Source organism: Sitophilus oryzae, unplaced genomic scaffold (assembly GCF_002938485.1).
Source record: "Sitophilus oryzae breed Bouriz unplaced genomic scaffold, Soryzae_2.0 scaffold_1190_pilon_pilon, whole genome shotgun sequence".
In the NCBI taxonomy this organism is placed as follows: domain Eukaryota; kingdom Metazoa; phylum Arthropoda; class Insecta; order Coleoptera; family Curculionidae; genus Sitophilus; species Sitophilus oryzae.
In genome coordinates this window covers 692,152-716,665 of record NW_022145827.1, presented here as the reverse complement: position 1 = coordinate 716,665, position 24,514 = coordinate 692,152, and the positions used below count along the sequence as shown (strand labels likewise).

General features: G+C 33.3%; 1 protein-coding gene across 1 annotated transcript; it reads right to left on the bottom strand.

The window, feature by feature from the left end:
- Nucleotides 1-10,400: 10,400 nt before the first annotated feature.
- LOC115891697 lies at nt 10,401-18,250 on the bottom strand. Its single transcript, XM_030912238.1, has 6 exons — nt 18,013-18,250; nt 17,908-17,952; nt 17,696-17,847; nt 14,677-14,855; nt 14,420-14,616; nt 10,401-10,781 (listed from the first exon to the last, which is right to left on the bottom strand). The coding sequence occupies exons 1-6, from the start codon at nt 18,073-18,075 to the stop codon at nt 10,575-10,577; spliced, it is 843 nt and encodes a 280-aa protein (XP_030768098.1). The 5' UTR covers nt 18,076-18,250; the 3' UTR covers nt 10,401-10,574.
- Nucleotides 18,251-24,514: the final 6,264 nt, after the last annotated feature.

Here is a 24,514-nt window from a genome sequence, read left to right as displayed (position 1 = left end):
AATATTATCGAAATAAAATACTAAACTTTTCAAAACCTCGTTTAATACTATAATAATAACTACTATTGCGAGAGATATATACATGCCACAAAAAACATGGAATGCTCCCGTCCATAAACAAATAATAGATACAATATTGTTAGGCTTACTTTAATTTATATACATATTAATGACACTCCCCTCCTACAAAAAAAAAAACTAATTATACATTAAACGTTGCACTGGTTTCACTAAACGTTTTGGCCGATTTTCACTGAGATCAGAATTAATATTTTCAACTTTATCAGGAGATGTTGAGTTTACAATCGAATTTTCTTGAGAAATTCCCTCATTATGACTTACGCCAATTAATTCTTTAGAAATAGCTGATTCATTAATAAAAAATTTCTTTATCTGGTTTAAATGACGCTTCCAAATAATGTCATTTAATGAAGGAATTTTTACCAAGTACATACATTTTCCTATTTTTTTATAAATTTTACCACGTATCCAAGTAGGTTTTTGGACATTTCTGTAATCCTTAACTGTAACATTTTCATTAATACTAAACTGCATAAATCTATTGCCTCTATGATAATATTTTTGTATATTTTGCTGCTTAATGACTTTATTTTTTACATTAGTAAAACTCGCACAAAGTTGATTATCATTTTCAGGCAACAAATTACTAAACCTAGTACGCACTTTCCTATTAAACATCAACTGCGATGGTAAAACACCAGTCGTGCAATGAGGCGTATTTTGAAAATCAAATAGAAAATTGCATAATGACCTATTTAAATTATTCTCTACTTGAGTACTATTACTAGTTAGAGCGTTTTTAAGTGCAGTTTTAACTGTTTTTACCGCATTTTCGGCGGCCCCATTTGAGGAAGGATGAAAAGGAGGTGAAGTTTTATGCTTAATATTGTTCATACACAAAAAAATTTAAAAATCATTGCTGCAAGAAGTTTTTGCATTATCTGTAACTATAAATTTGGGTAATCCAAATCTTGAAAAACAATTCCTTAAACAGTCGATAGTTACCTTGGAGGTTATAGATGTTACTGGAAAAACTTCCAACCATTTAGTGTGACTATCAACTATCACTAAAAACTGTTTATTTAAAAATGGCCTCATGAAATCGACATGTAGTCTTATCCAAGGTTCTTCTGGCCAAGGCCAAGTGTCAAGAATTGCCTTGCTAGAGCTTTTCTTATACAATAGGCAAGAAGGACAAGCGGAAAAAATATTTTCGATGTCCTTGTCCAAACCTGGCCACCAGAAATATGACCTAGCTAAACTTTTAGTTTTAACCATTCCCATGTGTGTGGAATGCAAGTCTTTTAGAATTTGTTTTTGAAAAACACAGGGAATAATTATTCTATTGTTCCACAATATACACTCTGATTCAATGCTTAACTCATATCGAATGCGAAAAATGGTTTTAAATTACCGGAAATATTTTGTGGCCACTCTGTAAGCAAAAATGTTTTTACCTCACAAAGAGTGCTGTCTTTTAATGACGCATTTTTAACTGCCTCAAAATTAATCGGAAAATTAATCGGAAAATCATATTTTGGCTAAAATAATTTATAAACTTCACGTCAACATTTTGCCACTCGAAATCAGAATTTTCCGAACTTGATAAAGGCATTCTCGACAAACAATCGGCATAATTTTTCTCTGATTTAACAAATTTAATATCATACTGATAATTTGAAAGAATGACTGCCCAACGTCTCAGTCTACTTGCTGAAAATTGTGGAATAGCTTTTTCCGGATGAAAAATTGTCGTAAGAGCCTTATGATCAGTTAACAAAGTAAATTTGCGACCATCCAAATATTGATTAAATTTACAAACAGAAAAAATTATGCTTAGTCCCTCTTTTTCAATTTGACTAAACTTCTTCTCAGAATCTGAAAGAGTGCGTGAGGCAAACGCGATGGGCTTCTCGCTGCCATCCGCATAAAGGTGAGAAAGCACACCCCCAATACCATAATCGCTTGCGTCGGTACTCAAAATAATAGGTAAGTCTGGATTATAATGCACTAATATCGGTGCTGATGTAAGAAGATCTTTTATTTTTAAAAAAACTTGGTCACATTCTGGTGACCATGCCCATATAACATCCTTTTTTAGCAAATAATATAAAGGATGGAGCAGTGTTGCCAGATTAGGCACAAAAGAACCATAATAATTTATAAGACCTAAAAAAGATTTTAATTGCGTTACATTTTGGGGCTGTTCTGCATCTTTTATGGCTTTTATTTTTTGTCTGATGTATGTAGTCCTTCTTTATTAATAATGAAACCCAAATACTCAATTTGATCTTGGAAAAAACTACATTTAGGTAATGACATTTTTAAACCTGCTTCCTGCAGAATTTGCAAAACCTCTTTTAGCCTAATTAAATGCTCCTTACGATTACATCCAGTAATTAAAATGTCATCAAGAAATACTACTGTACCGTCAAGGCCTTGCAACAATGATTCCATAATTTTTTGGAATTTGGCAGGTATACTTGCGATACCAAAAGGTGCCCTATTGTATTGAGTGGAAATTGTCATCAATTCCTTTGAAGATTGATCTAAGCAAATTTGTTGATAAGCGTTAGATAAAGCTAACTTGGAAAAATGAACGCCTCCTTGTAATTTGACAAAAAGTTCATTGATACGAGACAAAGGATATTGATCAATTTCGATGTATGGGTTAACGGTAACCTTAAAGTCACCACAAATTCGTACTGAACCGTCTTTTTTTAGTACAGGAACGATAGGTGTTCCCCAAGGACTGTAATTAACGGGTGTAATGACCCCAATTTTTTCTAAGTGTTCCAATTCAAGATCAACTTTATTTTTAATCGCAAACGGCAAAGGCCGTGCTCGAAAAAATTTAGGTGATACGTTTTTCGATTTTAATTTGATCGAAAAACACCCCTATTTAAGTACCTAGCCCTGGTGCAAATACCTTATTGAATTCTTTAACTAAACTATTTATATCAACTGGCAACTCTAAAAAATTTATTGTTGAAATGTATAAACAGAATAAATTATAAAAATCCCTACCTAATAAAGGCAGACCGACTGCATTTTTAATAACATATAGATCTAATTCACATTCTTTGTTATTGTAAATCACATTACAGGTAATATAACCCAATGGAACAATTTGGTCACCATTATATAAGTTAAATACTTTATTGGTGTGTTTCAAATTTTTATGGTAAAATTTTTCTATATAATAATTTTCTGAAATAATACTATAGCTAGACCCTGTATCTAAATTAAAAGAAACATCAAGGTTTTCAATTTTTAAATTAATTAAAATTGCATTATTTGTACAACCTAAAGTAAATAAACAATAAACTTCAGATTCTAAATAATTTTGAGAATGGCTAACTAACATCGGTTTGTTTACATTATTTCTATTTTTATTGGGACATACCGGTGCAAGATGCCCCTTTTTTTTACAACAATGACAAAAACAATCTCTAAACGCACACTGACCTGTTTCGTGGTTTTTGCGACCACAAACCTTGCAAGCTGATGTGCTGGAGAATCGCACATCCTTTTTGGCTGATAATTGACCAGCGAACTGACCTTTGGACCGCAAATGGTGTGACGTCTGCGCTGGCTTATTATTGCCCCTTAGCCCTGTGGAATGACTTCGCCTCTGGTTTCCCCTGGCATAGAGAAGTTCTGACTCCTGTTTGACTAAAACTTCATTGTTGTAGGTTCTTACTGCAGATTTTGCTGCGACAATATCAATCATATCTACAAATTTGGTAGACTTCTTTTCTTCCATGAGCCTATCTTGCACTGGCCCAGGATTGAACCCCACTACAAACATGTCACGCAACACTAACTCTAGTTGTCCAGCTTCAAAGTCACAAGGTGAAGCTAAGCTGCGTAACCGGGCTGCCCACTCACGAGAGTTTTCGTTTTGAGTTTTCACAGCACGATAAAATTTGTATCTTGCAGCAAAAATTGAAGAAGGGGGCTTAAAATGTTCGGTGATTAATTTTACAAGCACATCGTACCCTTTTTTTTCTGGTTCCTCAGGTAAACATAGATCAAACACCAACTTACACTTAATCGACACAATCGTGGGTTTTTCAGATAAAATCAGAGTTTAATATGAAACCCGATTTTACGTTCTCGTCGCCACTGTAATATTTTAGAGAATTTGCTATAAAATATTATCGAAATAAAATACTAAACTTTTCAAAACCTCGTTTAATACTATAATAATAACTACTATTGCGAGAGATATATACATGCCACAAAAAACATGGAATGCTCCCGCCCATAAACAAATATAGATACAATATTGTCAGGCTTACTTTAATTTATATACATATTACATCACAATATCATACTTACAACGAAATATGTGAGTTTATTTATTTAGACTTCTATGATGACTTCTATACTTCTATACTTTTTCTCTTATTTGTCATCAGAGATTCAGAGCCAATTCATAGATCTATCAAATATTAAATACAAACACAGTAACTGATGTCAGCGAAGCTAGATTCGTAGAATTATTATTACTGGTTTTATTGAAATTTCTGCTAAGGAAATGACACATGTGATTTTTACGAAATTTCAAATGGCAAGCTTACGCTGATGCTTGCCTCGTGGATATGAAGCATAAGATTGTTCAAAGCATTAAATATTTAAATCTAAAAACAGATCTAGATAGATGGATTTATATAATGATGACTTTGTCTAGATGGATTTATATAGAGATGTGTTTATCTATGGCTAGAATAATAATTATAATATATATTTTTTGAAGTGAAACTTCTTTAAGCGCTTTGGGAATAAAAATTCAAGGCCGTGACACACACCTACAGCCACCACATTCGGGGTAGTTCTAGCTCTTTATAAAACAATTTAACCGCGTTATCTCGTGGCTAAAATCTGTATTATTATATCAATAAAAATTAATGAAAAAAATCACTTTATAGGGAAAGGGACCAGTGCGTGGCAAGTCGCGGACTCAAGCGCCGCTAGAAAATCAGACCTTAAGGCATATACTGTTTGACCAGCGGATCTGAAGCTACGGAAGGAATGCGAGAAAAAAAAATCGATATTGCCACGTTTATCTATAAAATTGCAAAATTGCCAGACATGAACTATAAATTTAATATATTTTTATTATATATAATGTGTTTAGCATATATTCTGACGTATATTATTAAGGAATTTTAACGTAGTTCATATTGTTCAATATGTTTTATTTAATAACTTATTTCTTTCATTCTGTATAATCTGCTTATTATGAAAGTTGAAGATTTTTCAACGATATCATTGGCAAACCGGCATCGCCGCGCATGGCCGCCTATTCCTCGAACATGATTGGCCAGAGTACGTCACAAGATTTGTTACCACGCGGTTGCCATGGCTTTTACGCCTTTCCTATTCGCTTGCTTTATCCACAACTTCACGGTCTTTTCTGAAAAGAGTAGGAATATTGAATACTATTGAAATATCCAGTGGCGGTGTAATTTTTTTGATCATTATTACTTTATTTCATTATTTTATACCTGTTATCTTAAACTTTATTCCTATATTTTTCGTATATTTGATAGTTAAGTTGTGTTTTATTATTTTGTTATCTTGTTATAATGTTGTTCGTTCATAGTTTTTAATTATTAATATCAAGTTTGATCGTATATTTGTGTTTTAAAATGAATAAATTTGTTAAGGGTAAGACGCTACATAGTCAGACAAGAGAAATAATAGCTAATTTATATAGGTAAGTTAATAATAACGTGGATGAAATCTCATTTGGTTTATTTCCTTGTGTTTATAATAGGGTTTGCGATGAAGAAGCTACAGAGAGTTCGCTTTAGTTGCCGCTTTAGTTGCCGCTTAAACGTAAACTTGAGCGGATATTTTTTAATACCGGAGTTAGCGTATCGGCTATAAAAAAATTCACACAGAAGATAAAAAAAAAGGCTGAAAACTAACCCCGATAAAATGATATCAAGCTCTGGAAAGAAACGACCCCGTGAGACTGCTGTCGAAAAGCTCGTCGACTTTTTTGAAGTGGTCAGGAATTTGATAAATAGATTTTTATCTCGAATTCAAACTCGTCCCCACAATTAGAAAGCTTTTGCAAAAATGCAGGAAGAATCGAATTTTCCTTTGCAGGGAAACGCTTAGGGGATTATTAAAATCAAATGAATTTTTTTGGCGTAAATGTCAAAATAACAGATAAATATTAATGGAGCGGCCCATTATATTGCAGAGAGAGATATAAATATATACGCGAAATTCGAAAATATAGCCAAGTATTATCTATTTGGATGAAACATATGGGTAGACAATGACCTAACCTTTAAAAACTGCTGGCGGAGCGATACCATATCTGGTGTAATAGGCAATATTGGATCTACTGGTGAGTAAAATTATGTTTTGTTTGCGCTTCCAAAGTTAACTATTTTCAAGATTTTTTTGCTGGAAATAGTTATATCTAAAATTATGTATTATAAAAAAAATATAGTTAGTACAGATATATAAATAAATATACCTCAAGACTCAGTCTTGATCATCTGCTGATGGCAGACATGGTTAGCGAAACATGCGTCCAGTGTAAAATTAAAAGTGTTTTGGTGTATTGTACTGATTTAGTGTTTTATTTTGCTGTGTAACACCAAAGGTTCCAACCCCCAGCTGTAATTATTTCTTCTATTATATTAACAACACAATAATAACATGATTCAAAATATTTAAGAGAGCTTTAATAAAAGCTTTTAGTGTTTATCTGCTAACTCAACAGTAACGATTCAAACAGCATAAAGTTTTTTGAAAAAAATTATTAATCTGAGTATTATATTTATGATATACATTATTTTCATATAACACCGTACGCCCATGCCTATTTTATGAATGAAATTGGGCGTGTTTTGTTTACAACTGCATTCCCCTGCCGATACCCCGTAGCTACAGATCCGTTGGTCACACTTTAGCTCATTTGCCAGCTCAGAATTAGAATATAAAGTTAATAACTCATATTTTCATTGGAGGATACTGTCATATTTATTTCAGTCAAATAATAATCAACGACAATATTCGTATAATTTAATAAAATTACTGTAAATTATTATAAATAATGAATCATAAACAAAAGGTTCAAGCAAAAACAGACCACAAACTACACAAAACAAATTGTTAGTTAGTAGAAGTCAGAGATATAGATGTAGTAATATTTTGGTTTAATGGTAATTGCCAGGGCTATCCGGCCGACTGACTATCGTTTTTTAATAAAAATTAAAAAAAAAACATTATAAAATTATAAAGCTTAAAAAAAGGCATTCGTATAAAATATATGTATATCCTTCAAATCCTTCAATTTAATAGCTGTTAGCCTTGTTTATATATTCTTAAAGTTGTTCAACCGACTAGACAAAATGTGCTGCCAACTGGAGGACAAATTGTGAACCTTTCGGGGCGGAGTCAAAAATATCGATTATTTTCGTTATTTTCCTCAGAGTAATGTAATAATATAGCCCCGGGTTTCTGCGAACTTTAATAATGATCAGCTGATTAAGAAATTTAAACGAAACTTTTATTTTATTGTAAATTGTGGATAATTTTTGCCTGTTATTTTAAGAATTCTAAACCGTATTAACAAATAAATTATTATTTCGATATGTTGGTACATTATTTATAATTTTTGATAATGCTAATTGTTGTTAATTAATATTTAAAAAAAAAGTTACATACCTATTTTAATTTGATTTAATGCAGGTTTATAAAAGAATCATTTCATTCATAGATTATTTTATTCTAAATTGAGTGCTTACGAATTTTACGATATTTTTTTTTGAAAACATAAAACTTTTTACATTTTTGATGCCAACTAGTTGGCATGGTATTATTGGTATGGGAATTAGCCAAGAAAGAAAAGAATTTGCTATAACTTGTAATTTTTCGAAAGAAAACATATTATACCTATATCGCTGAAAAGCTTAAAGAATGGCGCTTTTTATGATGTCATGGCCAACTAGGATTTCCATTTAAAAAAAAAACATAATGTTTGTGTCGTATGTCAAAAATGACAGGCTTTAGAAAAAAAAACAGAAAACACAAACTCATTAGGTATGTGATTATCTACAACTTTTATCTGAAAACTTTTTGTCCAAAATACCATATGATCGAATAAAAACGGCGTCAGCGATGGCTATGAAATGACGATCGATGATATTTCCCATATAATTTTACATATAGAATGACAACGATCTTCATTTCATAGCCATCGTTGACGCCGTTTTTATTCGATCATACGGTAGATTATAATGGAATTAGAGACAAGTTTTAAAATAGCTAAAATTTGTGTTTTTCGAAAAATCTAGTAAGCCTTGAACTTTTCCGAAAAATCCGAAAGGCGCATGTTTATGACCCCACAAAACTACAATTCTTTTCCCATTTAACCGACTCTCTATCTCCAGTAGTTTCCGAAATACCAATAGAGAACATCGTAGGAAACTCATCCTGTATAGTATTTAGACTAAAACTAAACTAAATAAAACTAATAAACTAACTATTATTTTTATTTGACTAGATTAATTTGATTAATAAGACTCGATTAATTTAATTTAAAATAAATTTGATCAGATTTTTTTTTCGTATATTCTACTGCCAGAAAACCAAAATTATATGATAACGCACTTTTCAACGAAGTTGAAGGAATATATAGCGTATCTATCACAATACTTAATAGAATTACTACAATTAGAAGAAAAACAAAAAGAAACAATACCCAAATACCTTCACCTACTACTCATCTACAAAATAAACGAATATATACATAATCTCTTATAAAAACACTACACAACTACTTCTTGTATTTTACACTGAAAAAATTATAAACATACTAATTAACCAAACAAAAAGAAAAAATAACCAAATTATCCCTTCACCTACTACTTAAGTACAAAATAAATAAACTATAAAAACACTACTAAACTATTTCTGGTATTCTACACTAAACATTATAATTAAACTTAATAAAATTAATCTAATTTTACACTACAACCACAACAACTATAAAGAAACAAGAACATTTTTTATAACTAGAAGAAACAGAACTTCGATACGTGCGACCAGTATAATAGATCCAGCAGAAAAAGAATATAAAATACTTTAAAAATGTGCATTCAGAAAGAGAAAATATCTCGAAAATTATCTAAACAAACATTATTTTTCTTATCAGTGAAAAGCATCGGCCTCGTCGGCCTTGCGGAATTTGTCGGGTATTTACAATGGTCGAATTGTATAATTACCAGCTTTTATAGCATATCTAATAGACAAAAAGTATCTGGTCGATTAGTAACCAATTGGCACGGTCCGAAAATTATCGATTTTTATTTTCTCTGTTTTTATTGGTCGCTTTAAAATTCAGAGTAACAAAAAATATTTTTTTGTAGTAAAAGACTGTGAAATACGCCCCGCCATCTGGTGCTTTACATCCATAAACGTCTTAGGTAGAGCTACTTTAAAAATTCATATACAAGGCTGTTAGTTAGGAGTTTTACATCAAATACACACTGTCTTTTTATAAAACAACTTATAAGCTGACTTCTTTATAGCTGCCTCTATTCTTTCTATTTTCACCACATTAGGCAGATCTTTAGCAAGTGGAATGATCTAGCACCATTGCAAGAGGTACACAAAGCTTTTTTTTTGAATATACGATATTTCCTAATTTGTTTCCGAATTCTTTTCGAATACGTTTTGATGTAATGTCAAATATTTTTTCTAAATAGGTCCTAAATTGGTATACCGTATGATCAAAAAATTATGGTCAAGCCTTCTTTGATATACCTATATACCAACAGTTAAAAAAATAATATAATTTTCAATTAGAATTATCCAAAGCATAGTTGTTGATCATAAAACTTTTGATCACATCGTATTTGTAGAACAACGATATTTTGGTGTCAGCCCCCGGACTAATGTTTTATACCTCATAAAGCTTTCATCAAGTGCAATAATTTAAAATATTAAACGGAATATTCTTACAGGTGGATAGACGTTAAATTTCGTTCAAATATAGCATATGCGTGCCGGCTAGTAGAAACAAATTGAACTAGTTGTTCGACATTACGCTTCCGTAGTTACAGCAAATTGGACAACGCCTTCTCTTGCGGTATTTTAAATTAGAGCAATGTCGGATATTAGTCGGTAGATGGCATTTATTGCATATTTTTCAAATAAAATATTAATATTTTCAAGAAAACATTCTTAAATTGACATAAAAATCATATATTCAATGCATTTTTTTAATATTTTTAATGAGTAGAATTTTTATATTCGATTAGGTATATTTTTATTTTTTGTGTTTCTCATAGTGAACAGAGTCGAACTTTTCTAAATACACCTAGTGTACAAAACAAAACAAAATAAAACTAAAATAAATGTAGAATAGAAATATGATTAATGATCTTAATAAAATTAAAGATATTTTTGGGGAAAAGTTACTAAAACTTCCAATTTTATGTATTCACAAAATATATTTTACACAAATAAATAATAAATAAATAAATTAACAATTTTAAATACTATCTATCAACAATTATTTACTTCTGGGCAGCATAAGCTAGCTCTTGACTGTACTTCACATTTTCATTGCTCACGTCGAACGATCTTGAGTATGGATACTGGGGCGAAGGTGCTCCATAAGCTGAAGAGGGTGCTCCATATGATGAGGAAGGAGCTCCATATGACGGAGCTGGTTCTCTGTAGACGGGTGCCGAAGCCCAGGCAGAAGAATCGCTACTTCCCTGCTATATAAACAAGACACAAAATAATTATTTATATATATTTCTTTTTAGAGCTGTCTTAAACTAGTCGCAGGCAATCTGATGTAAAAATGTCATACGATGAAAGAATAAAACAACTAAAGTTACATTGTGTTACAATTTAGCATCATTCAAAATCTCAAAATTAGTGGAATAAATTAGTGGTTTCAATTAGCGTAGAAGTTTATCCCTCTAATTTCAATGTAAGCATTCAGATTGTCAAAATTAGGGGTAGTAATTTTCAATTAGTGGAGGAAATTAACAAACCTTTAATTTTTTCATGTAATTATAATAATTGAAAATTTGTGAGTAATATCATTTTGGTCTATGTTTATCCACCGTCAAGAGAAACTGTAGATAGAAATGAAAAGTTGTGAATTATGTGATTGTGCCTACCGCAAGCTATTGCTACATATTAGGATATTCTGTTAATTTAAACTGTATTTTTTACATATTGTGAATAATTGTAAAATCTTAAGTATAATAAATAAATAAATAAATGCCTTTAAATAATTTTAAATAATTAAACGCCTTTGTCAAAAAATTTTACAATTTGTAGACAAAGGTAAAGTAAACAAACAAAAGAGAATAGAAAACAAGTATGCAAACAAAAGTAAAGGAAACAAACAAAAGAGAATACAAAACAAGTATACAAATTACATTGCCAGTATTATTGTTTAAAATAAACATTTATAAATGTTTACAATGGGAAAGAATAAAAAAAAAATAAAAATAAGAGTCAAAAATATTTAGTAAATTTATAGTAAATATAGTAATAGCAAATATTAGACCAGTGTTTACAAGATAAAATTTGATTATCAAAATATAAGTCATTTACGGCGTAGAAAGCCTTTTATAGTAAGATAGATTTCAGATTTCAATGCTTTGCGAAATGAAGAAAATGATGTTATGGATTTGATTTCAAATGGCAGGTGATTGTGCATTTTTTTCGAGTTGTATAATATTGAACTTTTAACTAACTCTGAGCGTGGGGTAGGTAGATAAAGAGCTTGCTCCGCTTTCCTGAGTGGATAAGTCTGAGATAGCCTCTCTTGAGAAGCTGATACATGCTTACATATTAGGCAAACGGATTCAAATATACACCGGAGAACCGAAATATCTATAACGAAATAAGGAACAAGACTAATAATAGAGTACGAGAAATTAAAGAAGAATATTGGCAGCGATTTAGTAGCGAAATGGAGGCGGATATGTACGGAACACAAAAACGTATTTGGAAGATGTTGAGGGGTTTGAAACGAGAAACAAATGAAACAATACAACTAAGAACAATTGCAGAAAATACGTGGGAAAAATATTTCAGATACTTATACGCAGAAACAGATGAACTAATGGAAGCACAAGAGACAAGCCAAAGAGATAATACAGAAGATCATGCGCAAATCACTTACAAGCAAGTAGAAGAGACAATAAGGAAACTTAAAAATAGAAAATCTCCTAATCAAGATAAAATACCAAACGAGCTAATAAAAAACGCAGGCACGGCTATCATAGAGGAATACACAAAACTGTTTAACATTATATTACAACATAAGAAAATACCAGAAGAATGGAAACAAAGTATAACAATACCCATTTTTAAAAAGGGAGATAAAACAGACCCAGCAAACTATAGAGGAATAACATTACTGAGCACCTCGCTAAAACTTCTGACTAAGATCATTGCGGACAAAATCTCCTCAATAGTGCCAATAAGCGAGGAACAACAAGGATTCCGAAGAAACCGATCAACTACCGATGCACTATTCATACTCAGGCAACTAGTTGAAAAATCCTTAGAATATAACTCTCCAGCCTATCTATGTTTTATAGATTTAAGAAAGGCCTTTGATAGAGTCCAACTAAAAGACATCATCACCATCTTGGAAAGCAGTAATGTCTCAAAAGAACTCACAGAACTTATCAAAGACTTAAACACCCACACAACAACCCAAATAAGATCAAACTTTACCTTAACGCAGCATCTTCGAACTACAACTGGTATTCGCCAAGGCGACAGTCTCAGCCCTCTGTTATTCAACACAATCATGGATCAAGTAATAAAAACCGTCAAGAATACTGGATTAGGATATCGAATGGGAATGCATAAAGTAAACATATTATGCTATGCCGATGACGCAGTACTTATTGCAGAGTCAGAGGACGACCTCCAAAGAATGCTACAAGCTTTTAACAGACAGGCAGAAAAACTTAACATGCAAATTTCCACAAATAAGACCAAATGCATGACCATTACAAAGAAGCCTCTACGGTGCAAATTGGTAATAAAAAACAAAACTATTGATCAGATGTCATTCGAATACCTCGGATGCAAAATTACAAGCTCAGGATTCCTGGAAGAAGAAGTAAGGAAACAAGCCAATAAAGCTGCCGCAATATCAGGACATCTTAAATATCCCATATGGAAAAACAAACATTTGAGTACAGAATGTAAGTCAAGAATATACAAAACCTGCATACGACCAGTGATGACATATGGTGCGGAAACCAGAGCCGAAACATCAGTAACAAAGAGAATCCTACGAACTACTGAAATGAAGACCTTAAGAATGATAACTGGATACACATTGAGGGACAGACAGAGAAATGTAGACATAAGAGAAAAGTGCCTAAGTAACTATTGATTTCTTTATATAATTTCTAATATTATAACAAATTATTGCAGCTTTTCTAGCCTAAAATATCTAGGTTTGTGTCTTTAGAATAATTATAAAAGAACACTTCACACATCAACTACAATATACTTTGTTTTTAGGGTTCCGTACCCAAAGGGTAAAAACGCGAACACTATTACTAAGACTTCGCTATCCGTCCGTCTGTCACAAAGGTCTATCTTATGAACCGTTATAGCTAGACAGTTGAAATTTTCACAGATAATGTATCTATGTTGCCGCTATAAGAACAAATACTAAAAACAGAATTAAATATATGTTCATAAATAAAAAAGTACTTTCACTAAACATTAACTTTTAAGTAAGAATTTTAAATAGAATCTTTCAAGTCCTCGGTGGCCGCGATGGTTAAAGCGTTAGGACTTTACGCTGCTATGACGTTAGAGCCGTAGTAAGGCAGGTTCGAAACCTAGTCAAGGCGACTCTTTTTAATGCTTTTTTTGTAATTTTCACGTATTTTTACATATTTATTATTCATTAATACAATTTTTAGTAATGTGTTTCTTCATTTTTTTTAATTACTTATACGCGTATTCAAAATTTCAGCTAAATCGGAAAAAAAGTTTATAATAATATAGTTTCTAATATTGTATAGATAATGAATGGTACGGAACCCTTCGTGCGCGAGTCCGACTCGCACTTGACCAATTTTTTGTGTTTGTTTTGTGATTTTTCTGAGGTAAAAACAAATGCTCTAACAGAAATTCCGACAAAGAAATAAAATATATAAATATAGTTGTGATAGTTGTGTCAGAAATAAGAATATGTATATACCTCAATAGTAATTGTATTCGACTTATTCTTAGAAGAGTTACAAACAACAATCAGAGCCAATCATTTGCATGAATATCAATATGCAACCAGTCCACAAATAGTCTGATTGGCTTTGACTGGTTTCTAACGTCTATAAAATCAAACCAAATGACTTACGTTGCCTTTGTTGCCTGTAAACATCTGGACCAGAAGAATTGCAGAAAGTACCAAAGCGATCTTCCCTACTATTAAAGCTTTGGCGGTAATCAAGGCGATCTTTCCTAAGAATAAAGGAGCTAAAGCAGCGAGAGCAGCTCCAATGCCCATTGCACCCATACCCATCATGTTTTTGTTCTTGTTCATCTTCTTGCGACCTAAAAGGCAAAGAATTATATAGTATCTTTGCGATATTTATCTAAAAAGATATTACTTACCTTCTACTAAAGCTCTGCTGATGGTTTCAGTATCAGGAAGCTTTACTTTTAAGGTTCTTCCGGCAAAAAATCTACCGACATGCTTGCCGATTAAATGAAGCATAGAAGATTCGTCTTGTTTGGCTTCTTCAAGTTCTTGGTTCAGTTCTTTTCCTGCTCGGAAGTTTGATGTGCCATCACTAAAATATCATTGACATATATCAAATAAAACATTTCAATGTATTTTTATTTGTCGGTTGAACACATATTACAAACAAATATTTAATTCAAAAAATGATAGGTATTCTGTTTTAATAGGTAGATTAAAAGATCTTTATATATTATCTAATGTATTTAATATACCGGGTGCGCCTCAAACGTCTTACCCCTATAATTTATTTTTATTTTTCAACTAAAAAAACGAGATTAGGTATGTCAGTATATGATATAATTAGGATTGATTAACGTATTTAATTGTTTCGGTTACTTCCTGTTTCACCGGAAATTACTACAACTTTTGATTTTTCTATAGCACCCTCGGTATTTTTGGCCGACCATACCAATAGGTAATTAAGATCGGCAAAAAATCACTATTAAGATCGGCAAAAAAAAGTTTTTTTAATTCCACTCAAAATGAGTTGTTTGGATCATAAATGACCTAAATACAAAATATTTTCATGGTGTCTGTCCATGGTACAAAGAAAACAAGGTATGATCGATAGCAGTTCCAATTTCGTTAAGTTTGCGCATACCACCTGTGACGTCATACGCCATAAAAAAAATATCCATATTGTTCAATTGCCACTAATAAAAAAAGACCTAAAATAAGAAAGGATTAGGACATAACCCCAAAAGTTGTGTCAAATCATCGAGCTTGATATTTGAAAAATTATTTTCACATTTATTGTGTCATCTGTTTGACAATTTGAAATTGGCGCGCGATGCTTGCCGACCAATGGTGCCGTTTATCACCTGTGACGTAGTGACCAACCTGCGCATTATCATATCTTGTATTCTTTGTATCATGGTGTCTGTCTGTCCGTCTGTCCATCTGACGTCTGTAACACGATAACTCAAAAACCGCTGAACCGATTTTAACCAAATTTGGCACAAAAGTACTGTGGCACCCGAGAATCTGGCCATTAGTTTTTGGCGGGGGTGGGGGGTTGGTAAGGGGGTAGGAGAGAGGGTTAAAAATTTAAAAAAATCGTAACTCTAAAATTACAGTACCTAGCGAAACGCGGTTTTCAAATTAAGATTAGGAGTAATATTTGCAACAAAATTTGTATTAACATCAAAATCAGTCAAAGTCGCAGTTTTCGAGATATTAACATATTTTAGTAGATATGGGCGGCTATACGAGCCTCCCGGCGCCAATTTTTTTACCTTATTCGATAGGAAATTACTCTCTGCATAGAATGACATATCATATGTCAACTTTTGACATTTTCGCATATGGTTATTTGAAATTGTAACGTATGGTTCATAACGACAAATTGACTCGAAATACAATGTGTGTGGTACCAAATAATTCTTAATTTTTTTTCCAGATATTCTAATGAGCCACCCTCGTTCCATTTGAAAAAAAAATAGATATGATTAAAAATACGATTTGGGCATCTTTTAACCGGCAAGGACAAGACACTATAAACATTAAACGATCAAATTTATTTTTCCCAGGCTCCTTTATTAAAAATTAGTGTTTTTAACGCAGCCGTGGCATTGAAATATAAAATACCATTTTCTAAGCGAAAATATCAAAACTGGACATATTTATGATATGTCATTCTATTCAGGATGTTATTTTCTATCCAATAAAGTAAAAAAAACACCAAAAATGCCATTTAAAAATTAAAAGTTGTAGTCATTCCCGGTGAGACAGGAAGTGACTGAAAACAATTGAATACGTCAATCAATCCTAATTTATGTTATATGTATATTAACATACCAAATTTCTTGTTTTTATCTGAAGTTAAGCGACGTAAGGGATACTAGTGGATGGACGGGTGACCGGTTCGCAACTCTGTATCGTGCTGTTGTCCAAAAAAAAAGGCAAAAGTGTTAAATATATTGACACACACTGCTCATTCACGCCGATTCGAGGCCGGATGAGATCGGATATCTCGTGAGTAAAGCTGAATTTACATTTACGAGTTCCCGGATCCGAGTTTTGCTACTTTGACGCAAACTCGGAATTGTAAACATCTACTTGGATACATTTCTCACGCGGATCCGTACTAGTATTATTGAAGTAGGGAACAAACCGACTTGTTGGTTACTCGCAAGCTTATTTACGGAAAAAAAAGATGGCCGAAACTAGATTTTCCACTGAACAGATCGAACAATTTTTGACATTTATCGATCGAAGATGTAAAGAGTATCGTGATATTAATAAAAGAAATGCCTATGACACAATAGCCGATATAATGAATATTAGTATAGAAGAAGTGAAGAAAAAAATAAATAATAAACGTTCAACATAGTCCATTCGCATGAAGTTTTTAAAGGCTTTTCCATCTCGTGTTAATAAGTCTTTTAATAAATTATTTTCAATGTCAAATGAGTTTCGCACTTGCAGATGTGGTTTTACCTAAATACTTGTAAACCTACTAGTTTTATTCGTATTAAATTGATTCTTTTTTAACAGCATTAATATTATTAAAGCTATTGCCGCTCGCTTTTTTTTAGAGGCCGCCATTTTAAAAGGATGAAATCTGAGAACTAACTAGTATAGAGTGTAAACAGGAACAATCCAAGTCGTAACAAAACTCGGATCCAAGAACTCGTAAATGTAAGTTACCAAAATCTGACTGATATTTTTATATATTTGTAGATTATACAGGGTAAGTCTTAAATAAGTGCAAATATTTTAGGGGTAGTATATTTTGATCCCAGGGACACGTCTACTATATTATTTTTTTTTTCGCAAAAAAATTAAAGTACTAAATTAGTATAAAATATGGAAAATAAAAAAAAATATTCGATAATTAATTTTACCCAGTGAGTATACATTAACATAAAACAAAATTTAAAAACTTACCCCAATAATGCAACACCAGGTAAAATCTCCAAGTTCTGTTGAGCAGAAAGCTTGTCTAAAGACCTTACAATTCTTTCTGTAGCACATCCCGCAATTTCGGTAACATCCGATTTATAGACACATTTATTCAATTCATCCGCAAAACCAGAATTCTGAAAATTATAAACTAATTAAACTGAAATAAATAAGATTTTTTTTTTATTTAAACTTACAGATGCAATGACGTTGGAGTCTACATTATTTTCTAATAATGGATTCTAAAAAAAAACAAAGTTCATTACAGGCATTTCACTGAATTAAAAGATCAAAAACCATACCCCTGATGCTGTATAAACAAGAACTAACACAATAGGAAAACTAAAATACGAAAACTTGGTCATGGTGTTAAACGAAGCACTTTTTCTTGAACTGAACCGTAAACGAATGATGTTCTTTCAGTTATCTGAAACCTTTTGACTTCTTTGACAATACTCTCTTACTTTTATCTGGATTTATCACCTATTAATATTAATGTGTTTTCAACTCTGTACCCCCACTCAAAACACATATATGATCTGGTAACAATACCGGACTCTGATGTATTGTATGTAAAATACGGCGGTTTTTAGGTACGCACTGGCCCACCCATCGGTCCCCAAATTGACCCAGTGAAATCAAAAGTAAAATATTTGCTTTTCGTTCCCGCGACAACATAACTGTGTATTGGTTAGTTACACAAGAATCTTGGCTTTGTTTGCCGAAATTTCACTTGCGACGTGCTAATTAGCTCCGAGATGAGGAAATGGAATTGGTTTGGAGAAGGTCGATGTTAAGGACTAGAATCAGTTTGGTAAATAAAAACAAACGTGGATGGTTTACGTTACGACACTCTCGAAATTTTCGTACTCGGAAGGAAGAATTAACATTTATTAAAGGAGCGATTAATAATAATACTGAGTGGCACAGAGTGGTAATTTAAACATTAATAAGATACTTTTGGAACAAGTACATATACAGGGTGGCGCACCTCATTTGCCTCGGTTGATTATACGAAAACGAAAAGATGTAGCAACCAAATATTTTATTGGTATATGTGGGGAGAAAATGTGCACAATTTAAAATTATTTTGAAATATACAGGGTGTTTCAGAACTAAGATCCATACCAAAGTTATATTTTTTATGGAACACCCGGTATTTTATTTCATTTTTGGATTTTTGGGCCCAAAAAAGGCATTTATTATAACTTTTAAATATGTTTAAAATCTTTGGTTTTTTGAGATATTTAAAGATATTTGAATTTGCATACTACAATAGAATAGATTATTAACCCTTAACGGGTCCGGCGTCGTCTGACAGACTACGCCAAATAATTAACTCATTCTCATTAGTTACTGGGACCGCCTACAGGATTGGCGTTCCAGCTAATTCTCCCCCTCACGGTCAACAACAGATAGCCATATTTATGCCCAAATTGGATTAGTTTTTTAAAAGTTCTGGCAGAAGTTACTTAAACCGTAGTCTCTCAGACGACGCCGGACCGTTTGTGTAAGATTTTGTGTGTGACAAACTTTTGTAAAATATCGCCAGGCCTTCGAAAAGAGTGCGTTTAGGAGACTCTAGTTATGAAGAAACTCTATTAAAATGATATGATGAGGACTGTGACAGTGACAATATGACAATCTGCCAGACAAATGCGTTTGACAATGTCAAATATTCCACGAGAAATACACTTTACAATTGGTAGAATACTTCCAATTCCTGTACAACCAGAACATGCTCACGGAGATATTCTTATCTCATAGAGTTCTTATCCTAGTTAAAGACAATGTTATGTCCTAGTTAATTATTTTTAATGGCTAGAATGTACGAATCCATTGTGTAAAACATGTTCAGGAAAACACTGAACTTTGCCTCATGGTGTAACTAAAAACTTTTTCTTAACTTCAGTTTTATAACTTATTTTTTTTATATATATAGTATTAAAAACTTATTTCTATATTGTAATGACTGTTAGTAATATGGTTTTATTTTTTAGAGCTTAGTAAAAACCTAATTGATTTTTTTTCAAATTTATATGTATGTTATTTTATTTTAATCTTAATATTTAAGTTAATTTTCTTAAAGTTAAGATTAATTGAGCCCATTTTTGTCTAGATTAGTTCAATAATACATAATATAATATATAATGAAATAAAAATTTGTTATTTTTTAGTTTTTGTGTGTTTTTAAACTTTTTAGAAGGCGTAGTCCTACAGACTACGCCGGACCGTTTATGATACATATCTATTACAGGACCAGTTAAGGGTTAACACCCTGTACATTACTTTTCAGAATTAATTCTTACGCTGAGTTTAAAGGTAGAGAAAATAAACTTTACTGAAAAATGGTATTGCTTCCTTAAATTTATACAGAGTTATCAAAAGTTGCTTATCTATTTCAAATGCAACACCCTGTATTTTTTTAAAATAAATCGAAGCAGATTCAAATGCTCTTTCAAACTATATTAGGGTTTCCTATACCTAGATAATGTTAATGCACACTGCTACGCAGACGATACACAACTTTTCTTTTCGTTTAATTTCGATGACTGGACATTAGCTCAAACGTTAATAAATGACGATTTAAATAAATTAGCACAACTTTCAAATCATCACGGTCTGGCAATAAATCCAGGATAAATCATCTGTTATGATATTTGGTAAACACCGGGATTTTCTATCTAACGTAATGCCAATAAGTTTAGCTGAACCAAAATTACAATTTACTAAATCTGCCAAGAATTTGGGATTAATTATAGATTATAATCTTCGCTTTAAGGAACATGTTTCTCAATGTATCAAAAGGTCTTACATCTCTCTCAAGTACTTGTCTTATCCCATTTCAACTACTGTGATGTTATATATAGACCATGTCTGGAAAAAGTTGACATTAACAGAATCGAGAAGCTTCAAAAAAGCTGCCTACGTTTTATTTATGGTATAAGAAAATATGATCCCATTTCGCATAAGTTAAAAGAAGCTAAGTGGTTGAATATGGAAAACAGACGTAAGATGCATTCATTGGTTTTATTTCATGGAGTTATTTCCAAGATGTGTCCTCCATACTTGGTGAATAAAATAAAATTCAGAACAGATGTGCACAACTTAAACCTTAGATTTAAGGGATTTATTACTCCACCACGTCACAAAACTGCATTGTTCACTAGATGTTTCTCATTTAATATTTCCAAGCTCTACAACTGTTTAGCAGCAGAAATGATAAATCTTCAGAGAGCTGCACTTAAAAATAAACTTAAAAAACATTTTCTGGATAGTTCTCTTCCCTCTTAGTTTTTTTTATCTAAGAATTATTTTAGTTTAAAATACTTTTCTTTGTGTTTATTTCTTTGAATTTCATACTAAATTTTCTTAGTCATAGGATTACTATATAATTTACTTATATTTGTAGAGAAGTTACTGTAAAATAATTTAGCTACATAACACACATTTATACTATACAGGGTGGCCCATCGAAAACGTTCCGCAAGGCATAACGGCCAGGGTATTTATTTTTTCAAAAAATCCAAAAACACGTCAATTTTGTTTGTGAGGGGGACAACTTTTGCCCCAAAAATGATTGCAAAATATTCAACCCTCTAAGCGGGGGTGTCATCCCCCAACTTTTTTCAAATGGAAAGGGGGGTCAAGTGGCGCCGCAATGAAAAGAGCTTTCTATTCCCTATATTTCTCCGCTTCGTTTTTGAAAATCGGCTGAGTCATTGAGAAAATATGAAGGATTGAAATTTGAAAAGTTTATTTAAGCATTTATCAGAGTAAATGATAATTAAGGATAAATTCGACCAATTTGCTGTTTTTTCTTATTATTTCTAGATGTTTACGCATTTTTTCACTTGCTACAAAGTTGAACGATCAGGTGCGGTAGTTGCTAGATAGCTGTTCTGTGACTTTTACGTTGAAGTTCTCCTCAATATCGTTAAACTGACCTACAATAGAATTTCCAAAAATACCAGCCCACACGTTCAATTTCTGAGGGTTTTGTGTGTGCACCTCGTGAAAAACCCTGGGGTTGTCCTCAGCCCAGTACCGACAGTTGTGCCGATTAACTACACCGTTCAAAAAAAAAGTACACTCATCCGAAAAACACACATTAAATAGGAAATTATTATCATTCGCCACTCGTTCACTCATAGTTTCACAAAATTGCAAGCAACGATCAAAATCGTCTTCGTTGAGTTCTTGTACCAACTGAATTTTGTACGGGTGGAACTTGTGTTTTTTTAATATCCTTTGGAAACTTGTACGATGCCCGCCGGTCTCGTTGGCTAATTTTCTTGTACTCAAAATACTGTCTATGGCAACTTGGCCCAATACGAATACCTCCATAGCTTCATTTACAACAGGATTTTCCCTCTGCCTCTTTTTATTCATAACGGAACCAGTTTCGCGAAATTTTGCTACTAACTGGCGAACAATTTTGCCATAAAGGTGTTTGTCAGGATGGCGTTCATTGAATATCTGCGCAACCCGATTGCAAACATCTAGAAATAATAAGAAAAAACAGCAAATTGGTCGAAGGAATTTATCCTTATCATTTACTCTGATAAATGTTTAAAAAACTTTTCAAATTTCAATCCTTCATATTTTCCCAACGACTCGAACGATCTTCAAAAATGAAGCAGGAAAGTATAGAGAATAGAAAACCCTTTTCATTGCGGTACCTCTTGACCACCCTTTCCATTTGAAAAAAATTGGGGGATGACACCCCCGCTTAGAGGGTTGAAGGTTTTGCAGTAATTTTTGGGGCAAAAGTTGTCCCCTCACAAACAAAATTGACGTGTTTTTGAATTTTCTGAAAAACTGCTGGCCACCCTGTATTGATATTGTGATCTGACAGGAACTGAATTTAAACCAATTTTAATTGTCTTCAGTTCCTTTTTTGCATGTTTCTTTGTGATTATTATTATTTATTTGTAAATTACATTTGTTGTAAATAATATTCATGTAAAATAAAGTAGTATTATTATGATATTATTATTATTATCTAGCTCAGATTTTTAATAAAAAGCGATTTTAAATAAAATTGCAACCAAGATGGCTGGTATCTCCATGGCAATTTTCTAGTGACAGTTAGTAACTACTGTTACGTTTTTCGTCGGTTCCGTGTGGATAGAAAGTCACAATTTATTTAAACACTATTTATTTAACACTAATTAACAAAAATAATAACGATAAAAGACTTATAGAACTATTTACAAACGATTTATAACTAAGAATTTATTTTTAATTTTAGCGCGTCAACTGTATATTTATAACTGCCCTCTCTAGGCCACTGCCGCCGGCTTTTATACCGACAGGAAAAAGAAATCTAGAATAGTCCAAAGATCGTTAGGCGCATAGAGAAGGTTTTCGAATGTTCTCGTATGTACGAGTCCATTCTAGTGGGTCTCGATTCTTCTCGAACGAATGAATCATTGCGGTGTCTATGCGATGTTAAGGTCATCCGAGGGCGGGCCATATTGTGAGGTTAGGTCGAGTCCACACCGGCTCGCAACACTGCCCCCTTCTTAGGCACATGCTCGTCCCGAGATGTATACGGTGAATGAAGGTATTTGCAAAGCTGGCCCCTGGTACATTGCGAAGTCTGGTAGAAATAGCAGTCTACAGTTTTCTCTCCCGATCTCAGCTTTGGGTTGTAGCAGCAAACGAGGATCTCGATTCCCGTAAATCTGAACAAGACTTCAATCATGTTCCGGATTGTACGCCAACTCAAACCATCGAGTCCACACGCCAGCTTCGGAATGGCTAATCGTGCAATGTTGTTGTTTAGCAGGGCTTCTCTCAGTTCAATCAGGGTCTTCCATAGATTGAGATAAGTCGGCTTACTCGGGGACCATTCCTTGGTGACCAGGTAGAAGATGTGCCTTGCTTGACCATGTGCATTGTCGGTTAGCCTCAAGACGCTTCCAACCTCTGGATCCTGTCGGCGTAGTTCTCCGACACGCCCAAACTTCTCATTGAACGTCGCAGCGATTCCTCTGGACATCCGCAAATCTCGAGCCACACAATGAGCGAGCGAATAATCAGGAGGCACGGAAAAGAGGTCTCGTTGATCTTCTTTGGTTACACCATAGCGAGCCTTCTCACTGCTGTTGTATCGGGCCATGAAATCGTCAAAGGACATCTCCGAATCAGGGGGATCAAAGCTGCAGGTTCTCACGGTCCCAGCACGATCTTCTATTTCGCCTTGGTAGGGGCTCAAACGGTTGAAATGGACTACCCTCGGTTTTCCTTTTGGCAATTTTCTGATACGGTATACGACGTCATTAATTCTATCCATGACTTCGTATGGCCCTTCCCACGAGGATTGTAGCTTCGGAGATAACCCACGACGTCTCTGCGGGTTATATAGCCACACCAACTTCCCTGGTTGGTATCCTCCATGCTCAGCTTGAATGTCGTAGTGTTCCTTCATTCGGTCACTAGCACTTTGAATATTTAGGCGGACTCTCTGATGAATGTCGTCCATCCTTTGACGTAGTGTGTGGACATAATCTTCTCCGGCGACTTCTTCTCCCGGTCGGCAACCAAATTTCAGATCACAGGGTAGGCGCACTTCCCGTCCCATAACGATGCTGGCTGGAGTTTGCCCTGTAGATTCTTGGACGGATGAACGGTAGGCCAACAGGAACAGGTGAAGAAATTTGTCCCAGTCTCTTTGGTGGTCAGAGACTACTTTGGCCAGATAACGGTTGATAGTTCTGTTCATGCGTTCAACCATCCCATCGGATTGTGGATGTAGAGCAGTCGTCCTGGTCTTGCGGATGTTCAGGACTTCACAGA

Coding starts and splice junctions, on each gene's coding strand:
- LOC115891697 (XM_030912238.1), bottom strand. CDS start 18,075: ATGACCAAGTTTTCGTATTTTAGTTTTCCTATTGTGTTAGTTCTTGTT. Junction 14,617..14,676: donor CAGCAGAGCTTTAGTAGAAG/GTAAGTAATATC, acceptor TTTGCCTTTTAG/GTCGCAAGAAGATGAACAAG. Junction 10,782..14,419: donor TTACAGGCAACAAAGGCAAC/GTAAGTCATTTG, acceptor TTGTTTATATAG/CAGGGAAGTAGCGATTCTTC.